The sequence below is a fragment of the Cyprinus carpio genome, chromosome A10 (assembly GCF_018340385.1).
Source record: "Cyprinus carpio isolate SPL01 chromosome A10, ASM1834038v1, whole genome shotgun sequence".
NCBI lineage: Eukaryota > Metazoa > Chordata > Actinopteri > Cypriniformes > Cyprinidae > Cyprinus > Cyprinus carpio.
In genome coordinates this window covers 615,592-640,416 of record NC_056581.1, presented here as the reverse complement: position 1 = coordinate 640,416, position 24,825 = coordinate 615,592, and the positions used below count along the sequence as shown (strand labels likewise).

Below are 24,825 nucleotides of genomic sequence, written 5' to 3'. Positions count from 1 at the left end.
TGTATTTCTCGTTGATCGCTGTTTTGTTGTGTCTGTTTGGATACTTGAGCATAACTCACGCTATTTAAAGACGAACCACAGGTGAGAAGATCTGTTGATTCTGTTACGCAGCTTAAAGAAATGCAGAAAGGTCTTTGAAAATAATGAACACAGTTTAGGAATGAGTAGTAGGAAGTGTTTAAAACACTTGATCTGATCTGAACAGACATATATATATATATATATATATATATATATATATATATATATATATATATATATATATATATATATATATATATATATATATATACATATATATATATATATATATAAAATTTGTATGAAGGTTTGAGACCCATTGTGAAACCCCTGATTTAGAAATGCTGAAACCACACTCCCTGGCCTCCCCTAATGATCCTCTTAAACCCTCTAGTGGATGGTTTTTGTCCAGAGAGGCTGACGGTTGTGCCGTCCCGTCGAGGATGTTCTTCTGATGAAGACTGCCCTGGAGGACACAAATGCTGTCGATTTGACTGTGGGCCTGTTTGTGTGCTGCCTGTTTTCAGTGAGTTTCAGTTAATAATGGGTCCCAAAAAAAAACAAACAAGTAAGGCCCTGTGCCAAATGGCACCCTAAACCCTCGCTGTCTTCCTCTGAGTCCGCACTTTCGTGATGTAAATGCCACTTTGACTGTCGGGTAGAAGTCCACTGTGGAGCTCGCCCCAGTGTGGGCTCGGCAGAAGTGTGGATCGAGGGTGCATAACGGCTGCAAAGGGGGCGCTCGCGAGCACCCTTCTGAACACTAAAATGACAAATGGGACACCCTACACCCTACAGACAGCAAGTGCACATGAAGTGTTTCATTTGGGACAGGGCCTAACTCATTGAATTAAATGTAAGTTTTTAAGCAGAAACTCTGCCTTTTGTTCTCGTCCAAAGTAGGTCTGAATTTATCCCTTAGGATAGTTTTAAAGCACAGGATGGCTTTACAAAACGTAGAGGAATAATACTTGGAATATAAATTCACTCTGTAGGTAGAACTTGTTATTCATGCTCTGAAAGTGGCATACTGTCTATATGCACCGACTAAAGCTGACTATCTGTGTCCACGCAGTGAAGCCGGGTCAATGTCCCCTACCAGAGATGATTCCACTTTGTGCTGAAAGCTGTTTCCGTGATGGCCAGTGTCCTGCCACACAGAAATGTTGCCCAACCACAGGTGGCTTTGCATGCAGTGAACCACGTGGTCAGGGAAGAGGTCAGGCAAGTTGCCAGGGAAGCGGTCAGGGAAGAGGTCAGGCAAGTTGCCAGGGAAGCGGTCAGGGCATGGGCCAGGGCCAGGGAAGCCGTCAGGGCATGGGCCAGGGCTTTGGCCAGGGCATGGGCCAGGGAAGCGGACAGGGAAGCGGCCAGGGCTTTGGCCAGGGCATGGGCCAGGGAAGCGGACAGGGCATCGGCCAGGGAAGTGGTCATGGCCAGGGCATCGGCCAGGGCCAGGGAAGTGGTCGGGGCATCGGCCAGGGAAGCGGTCGGGGCATCGGCCAGGGCCAGGGAAGCGGTCGGGGCATCGGACAGGGAAGCGGTCAGGGCATCGGACAGGGAAGCGGTCAGGGCATCGGCCAGGGAAGTGGTCATGGCCAGGGCATCGGCCAGGGAAGCGGACAGGGCATCGGCCAGGGCATCGGTCAGGGACAGGGAAGCGGTCAGGGAATCGGCCAGGGAAGCGGACAGGGCCAGGGCATCGGTCAGGGCATCGGCCAGGGACAGGGAAGCGGTCAGGGTATTGGCCAGGGCCAGGGAAGCGGACAGGGTATTGGCCAGGGAAGCGGACAGGGCATCGGCCAGGGAAGCGGTCATGGTCAGGGCATCGGCCAGGGAAGCGGACAGGGTATCGGCCAGGGCCAGGGAAGCGGACAGGGTATCGGCCAGGGCCAGGGAAGCGGTCAGGGTATCGGACAGGGAAGCGGTCAGGGCATCGGCCAGGGAAGTGGTCATGGCCAAGGAAGCGGTCAGGGCATCGGAAAGGGAAGCGGTCAGGGCATCGGACAGGGAAGTGGTCAGGGCATCGGCCAGGGACAGGGAAGCGGTCAGGGCATCGGCCAGGGACAGGGAAGCGGTCAGGGAAGCGGTCAGGGAAGCGGTCAGGGAAGCGGTTAGGGCATCGGCCAGGGCCAGGGAAGCGGTCAGGACATCGGCCAGGGAAGCGGTCAGGGCATCGGCCAGGGAAGTGGTCAGGGCCAGGGCATCGGCCAGGGAAGCGGGTCAGGCCAGGAAGCGGACAGGGCAGCGGTCATGGCCAGGGTAGCGGTCATGGCCAGGGAAGCGGACAGGGCAGCGGTCATGGCCAGGGTAGCGGACAGGGCAGAGGTCATGGCCAGGGAAGCGGTCAGGGTATCGGACAGGGAAGCGGTCAGGGCGTCGGCCAGGGAAGTGGTCATGGCCAAGGAAGCGGTCAGGGCATCGGAAAGGGAAGCGGTCAGGGCATCGGACAGGGAAGCGGTCAGGGCATCGGCCAGGGACAGGGAAGCGGTCAGGCATCGGCCAGGGACAGGGAAGCGGTCAGGGAAGCGGTCAGGGCATCGGCCAGGGACAGGGAAGCGGTCAGGGAAGCGGTTAGGGCATCGGCCAGGGCCAGGGAAGCGGTCAGGGCATCGGCCAGGGAAGCGGTCAGGGCATCGGCCAGGGAAGTGGTCAGGGCCAGGGCATCGGCCAGGGCATCGGCCAGGGCATCGGCCAGGGACAGGGAAGCGGTCAGGGAAGCGGTCAGGGCATGGGCCAGGGAAGCGGTCAGGGCATCGGCCAGGGAAGTGGTCAGGGCCAGGGCATCGGCCAGGGAAGCGGTCATGGCCAGGGAAGCGGACAGGGCAGCGGTCATGGCCAGGGTAGCGGTCATGGCCAGGGAAGCGGACAGGGCAGCGGTCATGGACAGGGCAGAGGTCATGGACAGGGCAGAGGTCATGGCCAGGGTAGCGGTCAGGGCGTGGGCCAGGGAAGCGGTCAGGGCGTGGGCCAGGGAAGCGGTCAGGGCGTGGGCCAGGGAAGCGGTCAGGGCGTGGGCCAGGGAAGCGGACAGGGCATCGGCCAGGGAAGGGGACAGGGCAGCGGTCATGGCCAGGGAAGCGGTCAGGGCCAGGGCATCGGCCAGGGAAGCGGCCAGGGCATCGGCCAGGGTAGCGGTCAGGGCATGGGCCAGGGAAGTGGTCATGGCCAGGGCATCGGCCAGGGCCAGGGAAGCGGACAGGGCATCGGCCAGGGAAGCGGACAGGGCATCGGTCGGGGCATCGGCCAGGGCCAGGGAAGCGGACAGGGAAGCGGTCAGGGCCAGGGCAGCGGACAGGGCATCGGCCAGGGTAGCGGTCATGGCCAGGGAAGCGGACAGGGAATCGGCCAGGGTAGCGGTCATGGTCAGGGCATCGGCCAGGGAAGCGGACAGGGTATCGGCCAGGGCCAGGGAAGCGGTCAGGGCATCGGCCAGGGCATCGGTCAGGGCATCGGCCAGGGACAGGGAAGTGGTCAGGGCATCAGGGACAGGGAAGCGGCCAGGGCATCGGCCCCAGGGAAGCGGTCAGGGGGCCAGCAAGGGCAGGGAAGTGGTCAGGGGACAGGGCATCGGCCAGGGAAGCGGACAGGGGCATCGGCAGGTTAGCAGGGTAGCGGTCAGGGCATGGGCCAGGGAAGTGGTCATGGTCAGGGCATCGGCCAGGGAAGCGGACAGGGCATCGGTCGGGGCATCAGCAAGGGCCAGGGAAGCGGACAGGGCATCGGCCAGGGCCAGGGCAGCGGACCAGGGAATCGGACAGGGTATCGGTCAGGGAAGCTGACAGGGCATGGCCAGGAATCGGCCAGCGGTCATGGTCAGGGACAGGGAAGGGATCAGGGTATCGGCCAGGGCCAGGGAAGCGGACAGGGCATCGGCGTGGAAGCGGACAGGGCATCGGTCAGGGAAGCGGTCAGGGCATGGGCCAGGGAAGCGGACAGGGCATCGGCCAGGGCAGGGCATCGGCCAGGGACGGGAGGGCATCGGTCAGGGCATCGGCCAGGGAAGCGGACAGGGACCGGGCATCGGCGGGCCAGGGAATCGGACAGGGCAAGCGTGGAAGCGGTCAGGGCATCGGCCAGGGCCAGGGCATCGGCGGACAGGGCATCGGCCATGGCCAGGGAAAGCGGACCGGTCATGGCCAGGGAAGCGGACAGGGAATCGGCCAGGGAAGCGGACAGGGCATCGGCCAGGGAAGCGGTCGCGGACAGGGCATCGGCCAGGGAAGCGGTCGCGGACAGGGCATCGGCCAGGGAAGCGGACAGGGCATCGGCCAGGGGATGGCCAGCGACGGTCATGGTCAGGGAAGCGACAGGCATCGGGCCAGGGAAGCGGGCAGGGATCGGCCAGGGAAATGGCCCGGGCATCAGGGGTATCGGTCAGGGCAATGGGCCAGGGAAGCGGACAGGGGAATCGGCCAGGGCCAGGGAAGCGGACAGGGCATCGGCCAGGGAAGTCGGTCTATCGGCCAGGGAAGCGGTCAGGGTATCGGCCAGGGCCAGGGAAGTGGCCAGGGTATCGGCCAGGGATGTGGTAAAGGAAATGGCCAGCGCTGTGGTTGGGAAAAACTGTCAGAGATGTTGTCACTGAAATGGTCATGGGACTTAACACTTACAGGAGATCTTCAATTCAGTGCTTTTATTTATGGCATGTTTTCCCTGTTTGATCAAAACGGTTTTAGAAATATTTTTCTGCCCCCCCCACCTCAAATAAAAAGAATTGCTTTATTGAAGAGTTTTGGTGTGTGGTTTTTTTTTTTTTTTTTTTTTTTTTTTTTTTTTTAAAAAGGCGGCGCGTTGTGGTTTTCACTTTCTCCAAGAGTACTCCACCACCGCTCCATCACAAGTATAATTCATGCCAACGGCCTGTAATAAATACGTATTTATCAAATTCACATTAATCATTCAGCTATAGCTTGATACAGATGGATCTCTCTCAAATCAGAAGGTTATAATGAAGGCAATAGCAGAGTGGGAAGTTATAGGCTAGTTCTCAAGGAGTTTGTCTGTTCCTCTTACTGAATATTTTCAGGTTAAAGCATGATTTTAAACGGGTACAGCAATGCTCTCTAATAATGCATTTAAACAAATGTAATCTTACAGTGCTACTTCATCTGTATCTGATTTTAAATGAGCAGAAGTCTGTAAGAAATGCATCGATCTGTAAATAAAATAACTGACAAATGTACTGTTTTTGTCAAACTAAGTTTGCACAGCAGAAAGCAGTAATTATACCTTTTAATGCTGACAATTATTAGTTTTTGCATGTGTGCAAACTTTTTCCTACCACAGTCACTTTGAAACTATTTTAGTTTTTATTTTAATATAGGCTACGTTATGAACAACACTTCAAACATACTGAAATATTTTAGCCACAGAGCAAAGGCGGATTGGTGTTTTCTGGTATGAGTGGAGCGGGAAATTGTGAACCCAGAGCGGAGTGATTACATGCGATCCACTCTGTTCCAAACCCGTAAAAGCTTCATTCATCTTCAGAACACAAATTTAGATGCGCCACATGGATGCTCTTTCATTTCAAATCAAAGCATAAATGGACCTGGACTTTTAGCAAAGTATTAGCCCGCCGCTCGTACCGCCGCCGCGGCGTCTGCAAAGTGCATTTGCAGCTTTTGACCGCTGAGTGGCGCTTTAATCACAGGTTTTCAAACAAGCGCATCAAAGCACATTTTTGCAAATAGACGTCAGCTTTGCCTCACCGAAGTGTTATATTTGATTGCAGTCGGGGAAAATGAAAGAAAAAATATTTAATATTCACAGATGAAAGTTTAGTCCTTATGAAGATGTGTGCGTTTCTTAGAATGAATTCAAGCAGGATAAATGTCAAGCCTATGAGCCTGTGCTTATATTTTCTCTACACCATATTTTAGATTAGACACATTTAAATAGTGTGCAGTATTATTAATATAATATGAATTATGTGTTATATTATTAAAAAGAAAATGTGGTTTACTTTGCATCGGAGCATTAAGAGTGGTAGCCTATTGTGAGCTAGGCTTGTGTGTTTTATAAATTAGTTTCTTTATTTTAGTAAAACGTAAGGCACTGTATAATTTCGCTCCCATTATTTAGGCCTAATTAAAACAAGAAACGAATAAATTAAACCTGCACGATTTAACTAAATCATTGCAACTCTAAAGAATGGATGGATTAATAAAACGTCCTCACTTATCAACAAAGTGCACACGATGTAAAAAAAAATAAAATAAAAAGAGCTTCATTAATTGACAACTTCAGTGATTTTAAACGGAGTCTTCTTTGCTTGCTTTCATATAATTTAAGTAAAGTAAAAGATAAATAAATAAAATAAATAAATAAATAAATTGCAGCCGCATTTAAATGCAGGTTTGTATAATATTCCGTAAAATATCAGTGCAAGATTTGCTCTGCATGATGCTGAGTGCACGCAGCATTTATTCTTATTTGTCTACATATTTTATCTTCATTACAAATCTTGTTTGGTTTTATTTTGGATAATTGCATGTAAAAAAAATATTTACTTTGTAATGCATATGCAAAATGTGAATTATTATTTATATTCAAGTGTTTGTGCAAAAATTATTAATGCGCATGCATGACAGGGAGGCGCCCTCTCGATCACGTAATTTTTTTCCTAATAATGAAATAACTGAAAATTGTGGCGTCTCACATACATGAGAAATATATCTACAGAAAGCTTAAAATGTATTTTAAACGAATCAATTCAAAACGAAAGCATTATGTAATCTGTGAAGGTTGTATTTCTGTTTAAAGGCGCGTCCATGTGGAGAGAGTCAGCACTGTGAATGTCATCTTGCAGCCGACAAGAAAAACATTTGTTTATTAATAAATAATTAAAATGTCTCCTTTTTCATAATTATTAGGCTACTTCTGCCTGTGCTTTGTGACGAACTTAATGCATGTTCTTGAGCGTGGAATATATTAAGGCTGGATTATAGTTGTAAATTTAATATAAACTTGCGATTAGTTGAATAATGACAAATGAACGACTAGTAACTAGAAAAATCTTACGTGGGAGGCAGACCTATTAAATACCATCTAGACATCTCTGTTAAAGTTTTTAAAGAATTTTATACGCGTTTGCATAAATTCCTCTTTCAGAACGGTCTGTAATGGAGAGATGCCTTAACACTGATTTTTCCTCTGAAACACAAAAACGAAAGTTGAAATAAAATAAATATTTTATGTTTTGAGAATGATTGGGCTCAAGCCTCCCCCGCGCGTTTGAGACACGCTGCCGAGCAGAGTATGAGCAGTGCGGTGTTATTCTGACTGAAGAGGAGCGGATTTTTTAAAAGTCGGAGCGTCGTGGTATTCACTCGCTCCAGCACCGCTCCATCACGAGTACAATTCATGCCAACAGCCCGTAATATAACTGCATATTTAGCAAGAATTCACATGATAAACATATTTAGCTATAGCTTGATACACATAATCTCTCGATCAGAAGACTATAATGACGGCAATAGTCGAGCGGGATGTTACAGGCTAGTTCTCAAGGAATTTGTCTTCCTTTTACTGATTATTTTCGGGTTAAAGCATGATTTAAACAGATACAGCACATTCACACGTAATCGCTGTCGCAAATAATGCATTCAAACAAATGTAATCTTACAGTAGGCTACTTCATCTGTATCTGATTTTGAATGAGCAGAAAATCTGTAACAAATACAGTACACTGTAGATAAAATAACTGATGTAAACTGTTATTTTCATCACAAACAAAATTTGCACAGCAGAAAGCAGCAATTATACCTTTTAATGCTGACAATTTTATTAGTTTGGCGTTTGGTAGGAAAAAAAGTTTGCACACAATAGCCTAATCCCCTTTGAAACTCTCCTGTAATTTAATTTATTTATTTTTTATTTTTTTTATTTTTATAAGCTATTATGAACATAACATTTCAACTTTAGCCACGGAGTGAAGGCGGAGCAGTGTTTCTGGTATCAATGAACCGCGGAGCTTAGTGATTATTAAATGCTCGGAGCGCGGAGGGAAATTGTTGCCGCTCCACTCTCACACACTCTGCTGCTGAGTGAGAGAGATGTTTCGCCCTATATGAACAAGGCCGTCCAGTGTAGACACGGTTAGACAGTGTCTGCTATATTTACAAATAATTGATATAAGAAATAAAAATAAATACCAGCGGCATAACGAGATGAAAATATAGACTAGAAAACTGATTTAGGTCTACACTTGGTCTGTCCTCCGTCCATGACACTGACTCACTGCGGAGTTACCAGTTTTAATCTGAACAGCTCTTAACGCCGAGTGGATGGCATGATGGGCTAGTATTAAAAAAAATAATATAATTTTATATTAAAACTTGTTTTGAACAATTTCTTTGTCATTTGAATATTGATTTTAAGTAGGGAGGCAAAAAAAAAAAAATCGATTTAAATTGTAAATCGGATTTTTGTGTGTGAAAAAAATCGGGATTTTTTTTTAGGCCATAGGCATATCGCCCCGCCCTAATGCAACAGTTTTTTTTTTTTTTTTTTTTTTAAGTTAAGGCAACTTCCTCTGAAATTAAGTTATAATAACTAATAAACTTTATTGCGCTATACAGTAGTCAACATTTGAAGTGATCAAACCTTTCTTTAAAGTTGTCCTAAAACCTGTTCTGCAAGTTTGAAACCCTGATAAGACTGTCCATATGAAAGAGCAAGAGATTCACACCTTTATCTCGACCCCCACAAGTTATATAGAACTACCCCAGCCCCCTCCAGCTGAACTAAACTCGGTCTGTTTGTTGGCTGTGAGGAACGGTGTGTTGTCATGTTCATTGTGTACGAAATGTGCTATATAAATAAACTTGCCTTGCCTTTATTCATTATTTTCCCACAGCCCATATTATATTTTTCACTAGACCAAAATAATAACAAATTATCAATTGATAATTAATCATTATTTTTGCCAAAATCATTGTTTATTTGTGAACGTAGGCGTTTGCGGAAGGCTTTAAGACCAAGCGGAGTCCTCCGTCTGCTGCTCCCGCTTCACAGCAGCGCGCGGGACTCGCGCAAACTGACCCAACATTTAGCAAGGCAGGAAAACATTCAGTCTGCCTGAAAGAAGACGTATTTAACAGTTAATGCTGTTAAATATAGAGTAAAAAAAAAAAGAAAAAAAAATACAACTAGTGTAGGCTATCCTTAAACTTGGAGCTCATTATATTGAAGTACAAATCCAAACACCAGAAGCCTACACTCTCAACTTTTTAACTGCAGGCAGATATAGGCCTATATTATTGTACATTACAAATATTTTGATTCCTTATTTAATTAAAGAATAAATACTTATTTTCTTCAAGAATAAACATTATAAATTAAATAATTAAAGAAATAACCTCGATTAATAGCCCTTATTTGTAGGTTGTAGGAGATATGCGAGCGATTCATAGATTTAAAAAAGAAAAAAGTGGGTGCTTGGTTTCAGAAAACGAATACAGCTCGTAAAAATGCTATGATGCAAAAGTCATGCTAACTTATTAATTCATAGAAATAATTTAATTAAAAAATTTTTTTTTCGAGATTCAACTTGAATTTCAATACTATTAAACTGACTTTAAAATCTCAAGGAGTTTATGTTGAAACGGTAAAATGTCACAGTGCATGCTAGCCTAAATGAACTTGTATCTTATATAGTATCCGAAGACTTGAGTGCATGTTAGCATAAAACTAACAATATAATTTGATTTGATTTGATTTTTTTTTTAAATGAACAATTCCTGTATAAAATGTGACAGCAACCTTTATATCAAAATTTTGAAATCGTCCACAGCTGAGCAACGCAGGAGGCAGATCTGAAGTAATATTTGTTTGTTTGTTCACGAAGTGAATGTGATGCACAAAGTCATTTTTAGATGCAATGGACAAATAAAGCTGGATAAAAACATACACGAAAACACGCTAAAAAATAAATTACATTTGTGAGAGTTGCATTTTATTACATTCAGAAATAATAACGGCAGACCTTATAATGCTATAGACTAATGTACCAACAAAATATTTTTAGTTCCCTTCACTTTACAACAAATCCTTTGAATTTAAAAAAATTATCAGAACAGAACAAGAATTACAAATATATAATTCTAATGGATAAATATAATTGCAGCAGGCTATATAATAATATAGGCTTATAAACAACAACAAAAATAATAATAATTAAAAATAATTTAAAGCGATAGGCTACATTATGTTGGGCTTATCTCTCTCATTCGGGACAAATCCAAACATGTTGCCCATTTGAAGTTAAACTCTTATTCATTAGGTAAAATAGGCTTTGGATTTCACACGTGTTTCAGTATCGACGAAAAAAAAATAAAAATCATAATTAGCAAAATTATGCCAAAGTGGCCCGCTGCCCCCGCTGCATGGCTCGGTGAAGGACTGCTGTTTCCAATGAATATGTGCGCGTGAGGCACCAGCGCGATCAAAGTCACAATTCACAATTATTGGTCACACAGTAAAGGCATAATTCAAAAATGCAAAGTGTTAGCAGTTTGAAAAATCAAGAATAATAACAGAGTTAATAAGAATTATTTGTAAATGCTGGACCGTTCTCCTTTCGCTCTGCAAATGGAACCTGAAGATTATTATTATTATTATTATTTTTAAACCAAGAATGAACAGAAATGAAAACATTTTAATCCGTATATATATATATATATATAATGACTGTTTAAAAACAATAGCATGCATAAGAGCCTTTGTGTAAAGGTTTATTTTTTATTTTTTGATGAGTAGATTGTAGCCTAAGACTATCCTATTTTTAGTGGCTTTTAAGGATGTTATAATGTATATTATAATGTTATTGTTGTTTTACGTCTTCCTTTCATTCTACAATTACATTCAGTTCGCAATCCGTCCCTTTGCGCCACCTGGCGGTAGTTTCGCGAATGATTTTAACACGCGACTGATTTGCAGTTAACGCCGCGGCCCTGCGGCGGCGGTACGCGCGGCGGCATTACTCATTTTGGTTGTCTACCATCTGTAATTAAATTGAGCGCAGCATTAGTTCAGTCAGGCCAAATCAGCTGTCAAATTGCTCCAATCACTACCATTCTCCTATTAGACATGGGACATATATACGTGGCATTACTGCTCGGTAAGTATGCTCAAAATGCTCGCAAGCATTGCGATACAGCTATAAAACCGCATGCAAATTACGTTTACATTATTTCTTTCAAATCTTACCTGCTGCTTCCTGGTCATGGATACTTCGGACATCCTAGGACAAATCCTATCCGAAGAGTCTCCAGACGAGATTCTGGATCATTACACCGAAGACGTCGATCCAACCCAGCTAGTGAGACGCAGTTCTAGGATAGCAGCGAGGAATCCTTTCTCCATCAACGAATGGCCCAAAGAAAGGATCTTGTCCAAACTGTACTCTCACAATATACAAGTGCCTCCGAATCTGGATCATGATCAGCTCTTGACTCTTTTACAAGAAGTCAGTCAAGACCTGCAGCCCCCATCTACCAACGCAGTATCTTCTCTGCCCCGATCTACCGGCTGTAAAGCCTCGGGGAGAAAAGAAATAATATCTCCACTGATTAAGTGTATCCAAAACCCAAAGAAGGTGAAAACAGCTCATTCTTCTCAAGTTCCAGCACAACAGGGAGACGACAGGGTTCTCTCAGCGCTGCTGTCAATTCAAGGAACCCTCTCCGACAAGAACAACAGGATCCAGGCGCTGGAATCGCAGTGCTTGTCTTCTGCACCTCGGGCGATGTTTGACGGGCAGACTTCCAGCTCGACCTCAAACCACGCCCTTACTCCCGACTTGGCTCTTCCTAGAAGATCTCTAGGATCAGCGTTATCTGACGCTTACACCAGGGTGCCCTCCTTCCCCCCCAGCAGCTGCCATTTCTCCCCATCTGCACACTCAAATCCTGTCAAGTAACGACATAAACTTGGTTAAAATATTACTATGCGCAGAAATGAATGAAAGAAGGATCGTGGATTGTGGGAATATATCTGTCATTCTTAAGAAGGCTGCCTGCATTCAGCTCAAATTCTACAAAATGGCACTACGGTGACGCGGAGAGACACAGGAGAAGAATTGTTGAATAAAGTCATTATTGTTTTCTTTGTGTACAAAAAGTATTGTTGTCACTTCATAACGTTACGTTTGAATCACTGATGGCAGATGGACTATTCTGATGATGCTTTTCATCCATTTCTGGACCTTGACAGTGTTACTTAGTCTATGGGACAGTCACAAACATCCCAGTTTTCATCCAAAATATCTTAAAATTGTGTTCTGAAGACGAATGAAGCTTTTACGGGTTTGGAACAACATGGGGGTCAGTGATTAATGACAATTTTCATTTTGGGGTGGAGTAACTCTTTAAGTTCCTTTCTCTGAGACCTGGACTTTTAGCAAAGTATTAGCCCATTTTTACACAAAATATTCCACATTATATCATGGGGACTCAAATGGGACCAAATGCAATAACCTTAAAATCTCCCCACCACCATGACACTGCTTCAGTCTGCGTAGCGCTGCATGAAGTCGAACACACCTATTGGTATCACAACATGATCGCTGCACCACCTGACCACTGCAGATTCAGCTCATCCAACCCCAATCAAAAACACACATGAACAAGCTAATTAAGGCATTCTAGATTACTAGAAAACTACAGGCAGGTGAGTTTGATCAGGGTTGGAATTGACCTGATCTCCTTGGATCTTTAAAACCCCATTTTACAGCGTTTGATATTACAGCAACACGTATTTGTTTGAGTTTTGTGTGCTTTGCTGTCCACTGCTTCTGACGCACCAATTCAGCGCATTTTCTAGCAGAGATCGTTGTAAGATCGCAGGTCGGGGAGGATGACAGCTCGAGTGTATTTCTCATTGATCGCTGTTTTGTTGTGTCTGTTTGGATACTTGAGCATAAACTCATGCTATTCAAAGACGAACCACAGGTGAGAAGATCTGTTGATTCTGTTACGCAGCTTAAAGAAATGCAGAAAGGTCTTTGAAAATAATGAACACAGTTTAGGAATGAGTAGTAGGTTTTAAAACACTTGATCTGATCTGATCTGAACATGGTCAGGGCATCGGCCAGGGAAGCGGACAGGGTATCGGCCAGGGCCAGGGAAGCGGACAGGGCATCGGCCAGGGAAGCGGTCAGGGTATCGGCCAGGGAAGCGGTCAGGGTATCGGCCAGGGCCAGGGAAGTGGCCAGGGCATCGGCCAGGGATGTGGTAAAGGAAATGGCCAGCGCTGTGGTTGGGGAAACTGTCAGAGATGTGGTCACTGAAATGGTCATGGGACTTAACACTTACAGGAGATCTTCAATTCAGTGCTTTTATTTATGGCATGTTTTCCCTGTTTGATCAAACGGTTTAGAAATATTTTCTGCCCCCCCACCTCAAATAAAAAGAATTGCTTTATTGAAGAGTTTTGGTGTGTGGTTTTTTTTTTTTTTTTTTTTTTTTTTTTTTTTTAAAAAGGCGGCGGTTTGTGTGGTTTTCAGTGTGGTTTTCACTTTCTCCAAGAGTACTCCACCACCGCTCCATCACAAGTATAATTCATGCCAACGGCCTGTAATAAATACGTATTTATCAAATTCACATTAATCATTCAGCTATAGCTTGATACAGATGGATCTCTCTCAAATCAGAAGGTTATAATGAAGGCAATAGCAGAGTGGGAAGTTATAGGCTAGTTCTCAAGGAGTTTGTCTGTTCCTCTTACTGAATATTTTCAGGTTAAAGCATGATTTTAAACGGGTACAGCAATGCTCTTGCAATAATGCATTTAAACAAATGTAATCTTACAGTGCTACTTCATCTGTATCTGATTTTTAAATGAGCAAAGTCTGTAAGAAATGCATCGATCTGTAAATAAAATAACTGACAAATGTACTGTTTTTTGTCAAACTAAGTTTGCACAGCAGAAAGCAGTAATTATACCTTTTAATGCTGACAATTATTAGTTTTGCATGTGTGCAAACTTTTTCCTACCACAGTCACTTTGAAACTATTTTAGTTTTTATTTTAATATAGGCTACGTTATGAACAACACTTCAAACATACTGAAATATTTTAGCCACAGAGCAAAGGCGGATTGGTGTTTCTGGTATGAGTGGAGCGGGAAATTGTGAACCCAGAGCGGAGTGATTACATGCGATCCACTCTGTTCCAAAACCCGTAAAAGCTTCATTCATCTTCAGAACACAAATTTAGATGCGCCACATGGATGCTCTTTCATTTCAAATCAAAGCATAAATGGACCTGGACTTTTAGCAAAGTATTAGCCCGTTTTTTACACAAAATACAGGTGCATCTCAATAAATTAGAATGTCATGGAAAAGTTCATTTATTTTAGTAATTCAACTCAAATTGTGTATTAAATAAATTCAATGCACACAGACTGAAGTAGTTTAAGTCTTTGGTTCTTTTAATTGTGATGATTTTGGCTCACATTTAACAAAAACCCACCAATTCACTATCTCAGCAAATTAGAATATGGTGACAGGCCAATCAGCTAATCAACTCAAAACACCTGCAAAGGTTTCCTGAGCCTTCAAAATGTTCTCTCAGTTTGGTTCACTAGGCTACACGATCATGGGGAAGACTGCTGATCTGACAGTTGTCCAGAAGACAATCATTGACACCCTTCACAAGGAGGGTAAGCCACAAACATTCATTGCCAAAGAAGCTGGCTGTTCACAGAGTGCTGTATCCAAGCATGTTAACAGTAAGTTGAGTGGAAGGAAAAAGTGTGGGAAAAAAAGATGCATAACCAACCGAGAGAACCACATCCTTATGAGGATTGTCAAGCAAAATTGATTTAAGAATTTGAGTGAACTTCACAAGGAATGGACTGAGGCTGCGGTCAAGGCATCAAGAGCCACCACACACAGACGTTGTCAAGGACTTTGGCTACAGTTGTCGTATTCCTCTTGTTAAGCCACTACTGAACCACAAACAAAATCAGAGGTGTCTTACCTGGGCTAAGGAAAAGAAGAACTGGACTGTTGCCCAGTGTTCCAAAGTCCTCTTTTCAGATGAGAGCAAGTTTTTGTATTTCATTTTCCAGCAGGATTTGGCACCTGCCCACACTGCCAAAAGCACCAAAAGTTGGTTAAAAGACCATGGCGTTGGTGTGCTTGACTGACCAGCAAACTCATCAGACCTGAACCCCGTAGAAAAATCTATGGGGTATTGTCAAGAGGAAAATGAGAAACAAGAGACCAAAAAATCCAGATGAGCTGAAGGCCGCTGTCAAAGAAACCTGGGCTTCCATACCACAATTCACTAAAAAAAAATTTTTTTTTTTTTTTTTTTGTTGGTCTTATGAAATATTCTAATTTGTTGAGATATTGAATTTGGTGGGTTTTTGTTAAATGTGAGCCAAAAATCATCACAATTAAAAGAACCAAAGACTTAAAACTACTTCAGTCTGTGTGCATTGAATTTAACATATGAGTTTCACAATTTGAGTTGAATTACTGAAATAAATGAACTTTTCCAGGACATTCTAATTTATTGAGATGCACCTGTACATCACATTATATCATGGGGACTCAAATGGGACCAAATGCAATAACCTTAAAATCTACCCACCACTACCATTTTTTCCACACCTTCTGCAAACTATTTACATTTTTCGGTCTTTTCATGGAGGTTCTTCAGCATGTTTTTTCCTCCGTATAATTAAATTGAGCGCAGCATTAGTTCAGTCAGGCCAAATCAGCTGTCAAATTGCTCCAATCACTACCATTCTCCTATTAGACATGGGACATATATACGTGGTATTACTGCTCGGTAAGTATGCTCAAAATGCTCGCAAGCATTGCGATACAGCTATAAACCGCATGCAAATTACGTTTACATTATTTCTTTCAAATCTTACCTGCTGCTTCCTGGTCATGGATACTTCGGACATCCTAGGACAAATCCTATCCGAAGAGTCTCCAGACGAGATTCTGGATCATTACACCGAAGACGTCGATCCAACCCAGCTAGTGAGACGCAGTTCTAGGATAGCAGCGAGGAATCCTTTCTCCATCAACGAATGGCCCAAAGAAAGGATCTTGTCCAAACTGTACTCTCACAATATACAAGTGCCTCCGAATCTGGATCATGATCAGCTCTTGACTCTTTTACAAGAAGTCAGTCAAGACCTGCAGCCCCCATCTACCAACGCAGTATCTTCTCTGCCCCGATCTACCGGCTGTAAAGCCTCGGGGAGAAAAGAAATAATATCTCCACTGATTAAGTGTATCCAAACCCAAAGAAGGTGAAAACAGCTCATTCTTCTCAAGTTCCAGCACAACAGGGAGACGACAGGGTTCTCTCAGCGCTGCTGTCAATTCAAGGAACCCTCTCCGACAAGAACAACAGGATCCAGGCGCTGGAATCGCAGTGCTTGTCTTCTGCACCTCGGGCGATGTTTGACGGGCAGACTTCCAGCTCGACCTCAAACCACGCCCTTACTCCCGACTTGGCTCTTCCTAGAAGATCTCTAGGATCAGCGTTATCTGACGCTTACACCAGGGTGCCCTCCTTCCCCCCAGCAGCTGCCATTTCTCCCCAACTGCACACTCAAATCCTGTCAAGTAACGACATAAACTTGGTTAAAATATTGCTATGCGCAGAAATGAATGAAAGAAGGATCGTGGATTGTGGGAATATATCTGTCATTCTTAAGAAGGCTGCCTGCATTCAGCTCAAATTCTACAAAATGGCACTACGGTGACGCGGAGAGACACAGTAGAAGAATTGTTGAATAAAGGTCATTATTGTTTTCTTTGTGTACAAAAAGTATTGTTGTCACTTCATAACGTTACGTTTGAATCACTGATGGCAGATGGACTATTCTGATGATGCTTTTCATCCATTTCTGGACCTTGACAGTGTTACTTAGTCTATGGGACAGTCACAAACATCCCAGTTTTCATCCAAAATATCTTAAATTGTGTTCTGAAGACGAATGAAGCTTTTACGGGTGTGGAACAACATGGGGGTCAGTGATTAATGACAATTTTCATTTTGGGGTGGAGTAACTCTTTAAGTTCCTTTCTCTGAGACCTGGACTTTTAGCAAAGTATTAGCCATTTTTACACAAAATATTCCACATTATATCATGGGGACTCAAATGGGACCAAATGCAATAACCTTAAAATCTCCCCACCACCATGACACTGCTTCAGTCTGCGTAGCGCTGCATGAAGTCGAACACACCTATTGGTATCACAACATGATCGCTGCACCACCTGACCACTGCAGATTCAGCTCATCCAACCCCAATCAAACACACCTGAACAAGCTAATTAAGGCATTCTAGATTACTAGAAAACTACAGGCAGGTGAGTTTGATCAGGGTTGGAATTGACCTGATCTCCTTGGATCTTTAAAACCCCATTTTACAGAGTTTGATATTACAGCAACACGTATTTGTTTGAGTTTTGTGTGCTTTGCTGTCCACTGCTTCTGACGCACCAATTCAGCGCATTTTCTAGCAGAGATCGTTGTAAGATCGCAGGTCGGGAGGATGACAGCTCGAGTGTATTTCTCATTGATCGCTGTTTTGTTGTGTCTGTTTGGATACTTGAGCATAACTCATGCTATTCAAAGACGAACCACAGGTGAGAAGATCTGTTGATTCTGTTACGCAGCTTAAAGAAATGCAGAAAGGTCTTTGAAAATAATGAACACAGTTTAGGAATGAGTAGTAGGTTTTAAAACACTTGATCTGATCTGAACAGACATATATATATATATATATATATAAAATTTGTATGTAGGTTTGAGACCCATTGTGAAAGCCCTGATTTAGAAATGCTGTAACCACACTCCCTGGCCTCCCCTAATGATCCTTTTAAACCCTCTAGTGGATGGTTTTTGTCCGGAGAGGCTGACGGTTGTGCCATCCCGTCGAGGATGTTCTTCTGATGAAGACTGCCCTGGAGGACACAAATGCTGTCGATTTGACTGTGGGCCTGTTTGTGTGCTGCCTGTTTTCAGTGAGTTTCAGTTAATAATGGGTCCCAAAAAAACAAACAAGTAAGGCCCTGTGCCAAATGGCACCCTAAACCCTCGCTGTCTTCCTCTGAGTCCGCACTTTCGTGATGTAATGCCACTTTGACTGTCGGGTAGAAGTCCACTGTGGAGCTCGCCCCAGTGTGGGCTCGGCAGAAGTGTGGATCGAGGGTGCATAACGGCTGCAAAGGGGGCGCTCGCGAGCACCCTTCTGAACACTAAAATGACAAATGGGACACCCTACACCCTACAGACAGCAAGTGCACATGAAGTGTTTCATTTGGGACAGGGCCTAACTCATTGAATTAAATGTAAGTTTTTAAGCAGAAACTCTGCCTTTTGTTCTCGTCCAAAGTAGGTCTGAATTTATCCCTTAGGATAGTTTTAAAGCACAGGATGGCTTTACAAAACGTAGAGGAATAATACTTGGAATATAATTCACTCTGTAGGTAGAACTTGTTATTCATGCTCTGAAAGTGGCATACTGTCTATATGCACCGACTAAAGCTGACTATCTGTGTCCACGCAGTGAAGCCGGGTCAATGTCCCCTACCAGAGATGATTCCACTGTGTGCTGAAAGCTGTTTCCGTGATGGCCAGTGTCCTGCCACACAGAAATGTTGCCCACACAGGTGGCTTTGCATGCAGTGAACCACGTGGTCAGGGAAGAGGTCAGGCAAGTTGCCAGGGAAGCGGTCAGGGCATCGGCCAGGGCCAGGGAAGCGGACAGGGTATCGGCCAGGGCCAGGGAAGCGGACAGGGTATCGGCCAGGGCCAGGGAAGCGGACAGGGTATCGGCCAGGGCCAGGGAAGCGGACAGGGCATCGGCCAGGGCCAGGGAAGTGGACAGGGCATCGGCCAGGGCCAGGGAAGCGGACAGGGCATCGGCCAGGGAAGCGGGCCAGGGCATCGGCCAGGGCATCGGCGGAAGGACAGGGCATCGGCCAGGAGCGGCCGGCATCGGCCAGGGCCAGGGAAGCGGACAGGGTATCGGCCAGGGCCGGAAGCGGACAGGGCATCGGCCAGGGCCGGAAGCGGACAGGGCATCCCAGGGCCAGGGAAGCGGACAGGGCATCGGCCGGGGCAGGGAAGGGACAGGGATGGCCAGGCAGGGAGGGCAGGATGGCCAGGCCAGGGAAGCGGACAGGGCATCGGCCAGGGAAGCGGTCAGGGCATCGGCCAGGGAAGTGGTCATGGCCAGGGCATCGGCCAGGGCCAGGGAAGCGGCCAGGGCATCGGCCAGGGAAGCGGTCATGGCCAGGGAAGCGGACAGGGCAGCGTCATGGCCAGGGAAGTGGACAGGGCATCGGCCAGGAGGGTCAGGGGTGGGCCAGGGAAGCGGACAGGGCGTCGGCAGGAAGCGGTCATGGCCAGGGAAGCGGACAGGGCATCGGCCAGGGCCAGGGAAGCAGACAGGGCAGCGGTCATGGTCAGGGTATCGGCCAGGGAAGCGGCCAGGGAAGCGGTCAGGGCCAGGGAAGCGGTCAGGGCCAGGGAAGCGGACAGGGCATCGGTCGTGGAAGCGGACAGGGCATCGGTCGTGGAAGCGGACAGGGCATCGGTCGTGGAAGCGGACAGGGCATCGGTCGGGGCATCGGTCGGGGCCAGGGAAGCGGACAGGGCATCGGCCAGGGCCAGGGAAGCGGACAGGGAAGCGGTCAGGGCCTGGGCATCGGCCAGGGAAGCGGACAGGGCATCGGCCAGGGTAGCGGTCATGGTCGGGCATCGGCCAGGGAAGCGGACAGGGTATCGGCCAGGGCCAGGGAAGCGGTCAGGGCATCGGCCAGGGAAGTGGTCAGGGCATCGGCCAGGGACAGGGAAGTGGTCAGGGCATCGGCCAGGGAAGGGGATAGGGTATCGGCCAGGGCCAGGGAAGCGGACAGGGCATCGGCCAGGGAAGCGGACAGGGCATCGGCCAGGGACAGGGAAGCGGTCAGGGCAGCGGACAGGGTATCGGCCAGGGCCAGGGAAGTGGCCAGGGCATCGGCCAGGGAAGCGGACAGGGCATCGGCCAGGGAAGCGGACAGGGCATCGGTCGTGGAAGCGGACAGGGCATCGGTCGGGGCATCGGCCAGGGAAGTGGACAGGGCATCGGCCAGGGCCAGGGAAGCGGTCAGGGTATCGGCCAGGGAAGCGGACAGGGCATCGTCCAGGGACAGGGAAGTGGTCAGGGCATCGGCCAGGGAAGCGGACAGGGTATCGGCCAGGGCCAGGGAAGCGGACAGGGCATCGGCCAGGGAAGCGGACAGGGCATCGGTCGTGGAAGCGGACAGGGCATCGGTCGGGGCATCGGCCAGGGCCAGGGAAGTGGACAGGGCATCGGCCAGGGCCAGGGAAGTGGACAGGGCATCGGCCAGGGCCGGAGGGGAAGCGGACAGGGCATCGGCCAGGGAAGCGGACAGGGCATCGGCCAGGGAAGCGGACATGGCATCGGCCAGGGAAGCGGACAGGGCATCGGCCAGGGACAGGGAAGCGGTCAGGGCATCGGCCAGGGAAGCGGACAGGGTATCGGCCAGGGCATCGGTCAGAAGCACGAGCAGGGAAGCGGACAGGGCAGGTCGGGGCATCGGCCAGGGAAGTGGACAGGGCATCGGCCAGGGCCAGGGAAGCGGACAGGGTATCGGCCAGGGAAGCGGACAGGGCATCGGCCAGGGACAGGGAAGTGGTCAGGGCATCGGCCAGGGAAGCGGACAGGGTATCGGCCAGGGCCAGGGAAGCGGACAGGGCATCGGTCGTGGAAGCGGACAGGGCATCGGTCGTGGAAGCGGACAGGGCATCGGTCGGGGCATCGGCCAGGGCCAGGGAAGTGGACAGGGCATCGGCCAGGGCCAGGGAAGTGGACAGGGCATCGGCCAGGGCCAGGGAAGTGGACAGGGCATCGGCCAGGGCCAGGGAAGCGGACAGGGCATCGGCCAGGGCCAGGGAAGCGGACAGGGTATCGGCCAGGGAAGCGGACAGGGTATCGGACAGGGAAGGTCATGGTCGGCAGGCCGGAAGCGGTCATGGTCAGGGCATCGGCCGGAAGCGGTCATGGTCAGGGCATCGGCCAGGGAAGCGGTCATGGTCAGGGCATCGGCCAGGGAAGCGGACAGGGTCATCGGCCAGGGCATCGGACGGTCAGGGTATCGGCCAGGGAAGCGGACAGGGTATCGGCCAGGGAAGCGGTGGACGGACAGGGTATCGGCCAGGGAAGCGGTCATGGTCAGGGCATCGGCCAGGGAAGCGGTCATGGTCAGGGCATCGGCCAGGGAAGCGGTCATGGTCAGGGCATCGGCCAGGGAAGCGGACAGGGCATCGGCCAGGGAAGTGGACAGGGCATCGGCCAGGGAAGCGGACAGGGCATCGGCCAGGGTAGCGGTCAGGGCATCGGCCAGGGTAGCGGTCATGGCCAGGGCATCGGCCAGGGCCAGGGAAGCGGACAGGGCATCGGCCAGGGCATCGGCCAGGGCCAGGGAAGCGGACAGGGGCATCGGCCAGGGTAGCGGTCAGGGCATCGGCCAGGGGCATCGGTCATGGCCAGGGCATCAGGCCAGGGCCAGGGAAGCGGACAGGGCATCGGCCAGGGAAGCGGACAGGGCATCGGCCAGGGTAGCGGTCAGGGCATGGGCCAGGGAAGTGGTCATGGTCAGGGCATCGGCCAGGGCCAGGGAAGCGGACAGGGCATCGGCCAGGGAAGCGGACAGGGCATCGGCCAGGGAAGCGGACAGGGTATCGGCCAGGGCCAGGGAAGCGGTCAGGGCATCGGCCAGGGAAGCGGACAGGGTATCGGCCAGGGCCAGGGAAGCGGCCAGGGCATCGGCCAGGGATGTGGTAAAGGAAATGGCCAGCGCTGTGGTTGGGGGAAACTGTCAGAGATGTGGTCACTGAAATGGTCATGGGACTTAACACTTACAGGAGATCTTCAATTCAGTGCTTTTATTTATGGCATGTTTTCCCTGTTTGATCAAACGGTTTAGAAATATTTTCTGCCCCCCCACCTCAAATAAAAAGAATTGCTTTATTGAAGAAGTTTTGGTGTGTGGGTTTTTTTTTTTTTTTTAAAAAGGCGGCGCGTTGTGGTTTTCACTTTCTCCAAGAGTACTCCACCACCGCTCCATCACAAGTATAATTCATGCCAACGGCCTGTAATAAATACGTATTTATCAAATTCACATTAATCATTCAGCTATAGCTTGATACAGATGGATCTCTCTCAAATCAGAAGGTTATAATGAAGGCAATAGCAGAGTGGGAAGTTATAGGCTAGTTCTCAAGGAGTTTGTCTGTTCCTCTTACTGAATATTTTCAGGTTAAAGCATGATTTTAAACGGGTACAGCAATGCTCTTGCAATAATGCATTTAAACAAATGTAATCTTACAGTGCTACTTCATCTGTATCTGATTTTAAATGAGCAGAAGTCTGTAAGAAATGCATCGATCTGTAAATAAAATAACTGACAAATGTACTGTTTTGTCAAACTAAGTTTGCACAGCAGAAAGCAGTAATTATACCTTTTAATGCTGACAATTATTAGTTTTGCATGTGTGCAAACTTTTTCCTACCACAGTCACTTTGAAACTATTTTAGTTTTTATTTTAATATAGGCTACGTTATGAACAACACTTCAAACATACTGAAATATTTTAGCCACAGAGCAAAGGCGGATTGGTGTTTCTGGTATGAGTGGAGCGGGAAATTGTGAACCCAGAGCGGAGTGATTACATGCGATCCACTCTGTTCCAAACCCGTAAAAGCTTCATTCATCTTCAGAACACAAATTTAGATGTGCCACATGGATGCTCTTTCATTTCAAATCAAAGCATAAATGGACCTGGACTTTTAGCAAAGTATTAGCCCGTTTTTACACAAAATACAGGTGCATCTCAATAAATTAGAATGTCATGGAAAAGTTCATTTATTTTAGTAATTCAACTCAAATTGTGTATTAAATAAATTCAATGCACACTGACTGAAGTAGTTTAAGTCTTTGGTTCTTTTAATTGTGATGATTTTGGCTCACTTTTAACAAAAACCCACCAATTCACTATCTCAGCAAATTAGAATATGGTGACAGGCCAATCAGCTAATCAACTCAAAACACCTGCAAAGGTTTCCTGAGCCTTCAAAATGTTCTCTCAGTTTGGTTCACTAGGCTACACAATCATGGGCAAGACTGCTGATCTGACAGTTGTCCAGAAGACAATAATTGACACCCTTCACAAGGAGGGTAAGCCACAAACATTCATTGCCAAAGAAGCTGGCTGTTCACAGAGTGCTGTATCCAAGCATGTTAACAGTAAGTTGAGTGGAAGGAAAAAGTGTGGGAAAAAAAGATGCATAACCAACCGAGAGAACCACATCCTTATGAGGATTGTCAAGCAAAATTGATTTAAGAATTTGAGTGAACTTCACAAGGAATGGACTGAGGCTGCGGTCAAGGCATCAAGAGCCACCACACACAGACGTGTCAAGGACTTTGGCTACAGTTGTCGTATTCCTCTTGTTAAGCCACTACTGAACCACAAACAAAATCAGAGGTGTCTTACCTGGGCTAAGGAAAAGAAGAACTGGACTGTTGCCCAGTGTTCCAAAGTCCTCTTTTCAGATGAGAGCAAGTTTTGTATTTCATTTTCCAGCAGGATTTGGCACCTGCCCACACTGCCAAAAGCACCAAAAGTTGGTTAAAAGACCATGGCGTTGGTGTGCTTGACTGACCAGCAAACTCATCAGACCTGAACCCCGTAGAAAATCTATGGGGTATTGTCAAGAGGAAAATGAGAAACAAGAGACCAAAAAATCCAGATGAGCTGAAGGCCGCTGTCAAAGAAACCTGGGCTTCCATACCACAATTCACTAAAAAAAAATTTTTTTTTTTTTTTTTTTGTTGGTCTTATGAAATATTCTAATTTGTTGAGATATTGAATTTGGTGGGTTTTTGTTAAATGTGAGCCAAAATCATCACAATTAAAAGAACCAAAGACTTAAACTACTTCAGTCTGTGTGCATTGAATTTAACATATGAGTTTCACAATTTGAGTTGAATTACTGAAATAAATGAACTTTTCCAGGACATTCTAATTTATTGAGATGCACCTGTACATCACATTATATCATGGGGACTCAAATGGGACCAAATGCAATAACCTTAAAATCTACCCACCACTACCATTTTTTCCACACCTTCTGCAAACTATTTACATTTTTCGGTCTTTTCATGGAGGTTCTTCAGCATGTTTTTTCCTCCGTATAATTAAATTGAGCGCAGCATTAGTTCAGTCAGGCCAAATCAGCTGTCAAATTGCTCCAATCACTACCATTCTCCTATTAGACATGGGACATATATACGTGGCATTACTGCTCGGTAAGTATGCTCAAAATGCTCGCAAGCATTGCGATACAGCTATAAACCGCATGAAAATTACGTTTACATTATTTCTTTCAAATCTTACCTGCTGCTTCCTGGTCATGGATACTTCGGACATCCTAGGACAAATCCTATCCGAAGAGTCTCCAGACGAGATTCTGGATCATTACACCGAAGACGTCGATCCAACCCAGCTAGTGAGACGCAGTTCTAGGATAGCAGCGAGGAATCCTTTCTCCATCAACGAATGGCCCAAAGAAAGGATCTTGTCCAAACTGTACTCTCACAATATACAAGTGCCTCCGAATCTGGATCATGATCAGCTCTTGACTCTTTTACAAGAAGTCAGTCAAGACCTGCAGCCCCCATCTACCAACGCAGTATCTTCTCTGCCCCGATCTACCGGCTGTAAAGCCTCGGGGAGAAAAGAAATAATA

The 24,825-nt window shown here is 46.8% G+C and overlaps 2 protein-coding genes across 2 annotated transcripts; both read left to right on the top strand.

Annotated features, from left to right (window-relative positions):
- The first annotated feature begins 393 nt into the window (after positions 1 to 393).
- LOC122146324 (cell wall protein IFF6-like) lies at positions 394 to 13,453 on the top strand. The gene is made up of 8 exons (XM_042764543.1): positions 394 to 529; positions 824 to 826; positions 1,097 to 1,245; positions 1,318 to 1,447; positions 1,485 to 1,486; positions 1,558 to 1,930; positions 3,375 to 3,433; positions 13,121 to 13,453. Exons 1-8 carry the CDS (start codon positions 394 to 396, stop codon positions 13,313 to 13,315), a joined length of 1,047 nt encoding a protein of 348 aa, XP_042620477.1. The 3' UTR covers positions 13,316 to 13,453.
- Positions 13,454 to 15,931: 2,478 nt separating this feature from the next.
- Positions 15,932 to 21,616, top strand: LOC122146323 (hyphally-regulated protein-like; the record flags this gene model as incomplete). The annotated part of the gene is made up of 8 exons (XM_042764542.1): positions 15,932 to 16,238; positions 16,328 to 16,621; positions 17,897 to 18,010; positions 18,302 to 18,304; positions 18,574 to 18,679; positions 19,987 to 20,294; positions 20,602 to 20,979; positions 21,573 to 21,616. Coding segments are annotated over exons 1-8 (1,554 nt in total), but the record flags the coding sequence as incomplete, so codon positions are not given.
- Between the last annotated feature and the right edge of the window lie 3,209 nt (positions 21,617 to 24,825).

Coding starts and splice junctions, on each gene's coding strand:
- LOC122146324 (XM_042764543.1), top strand. CDS start 394: ATGATCCTCTTAAACCCTCTAGTGGATGGTTTTTGTCCAGAGAGGCTG. Junction 1,931..3,374: donor GGGCCAGGGAAGCGGTCAGG/GTATCGGACAGG, acceptor GAATCGGCCAGG/GTAGCGGTCATGGTCAGGGC. Junction 3,434..13,120: donor AGGGTATCGGCCAGGGCCAG/GGAAGCGGTCAG, acceptor GGCATCGGCCAG/GGAAGCGGACAGGGTATCGG.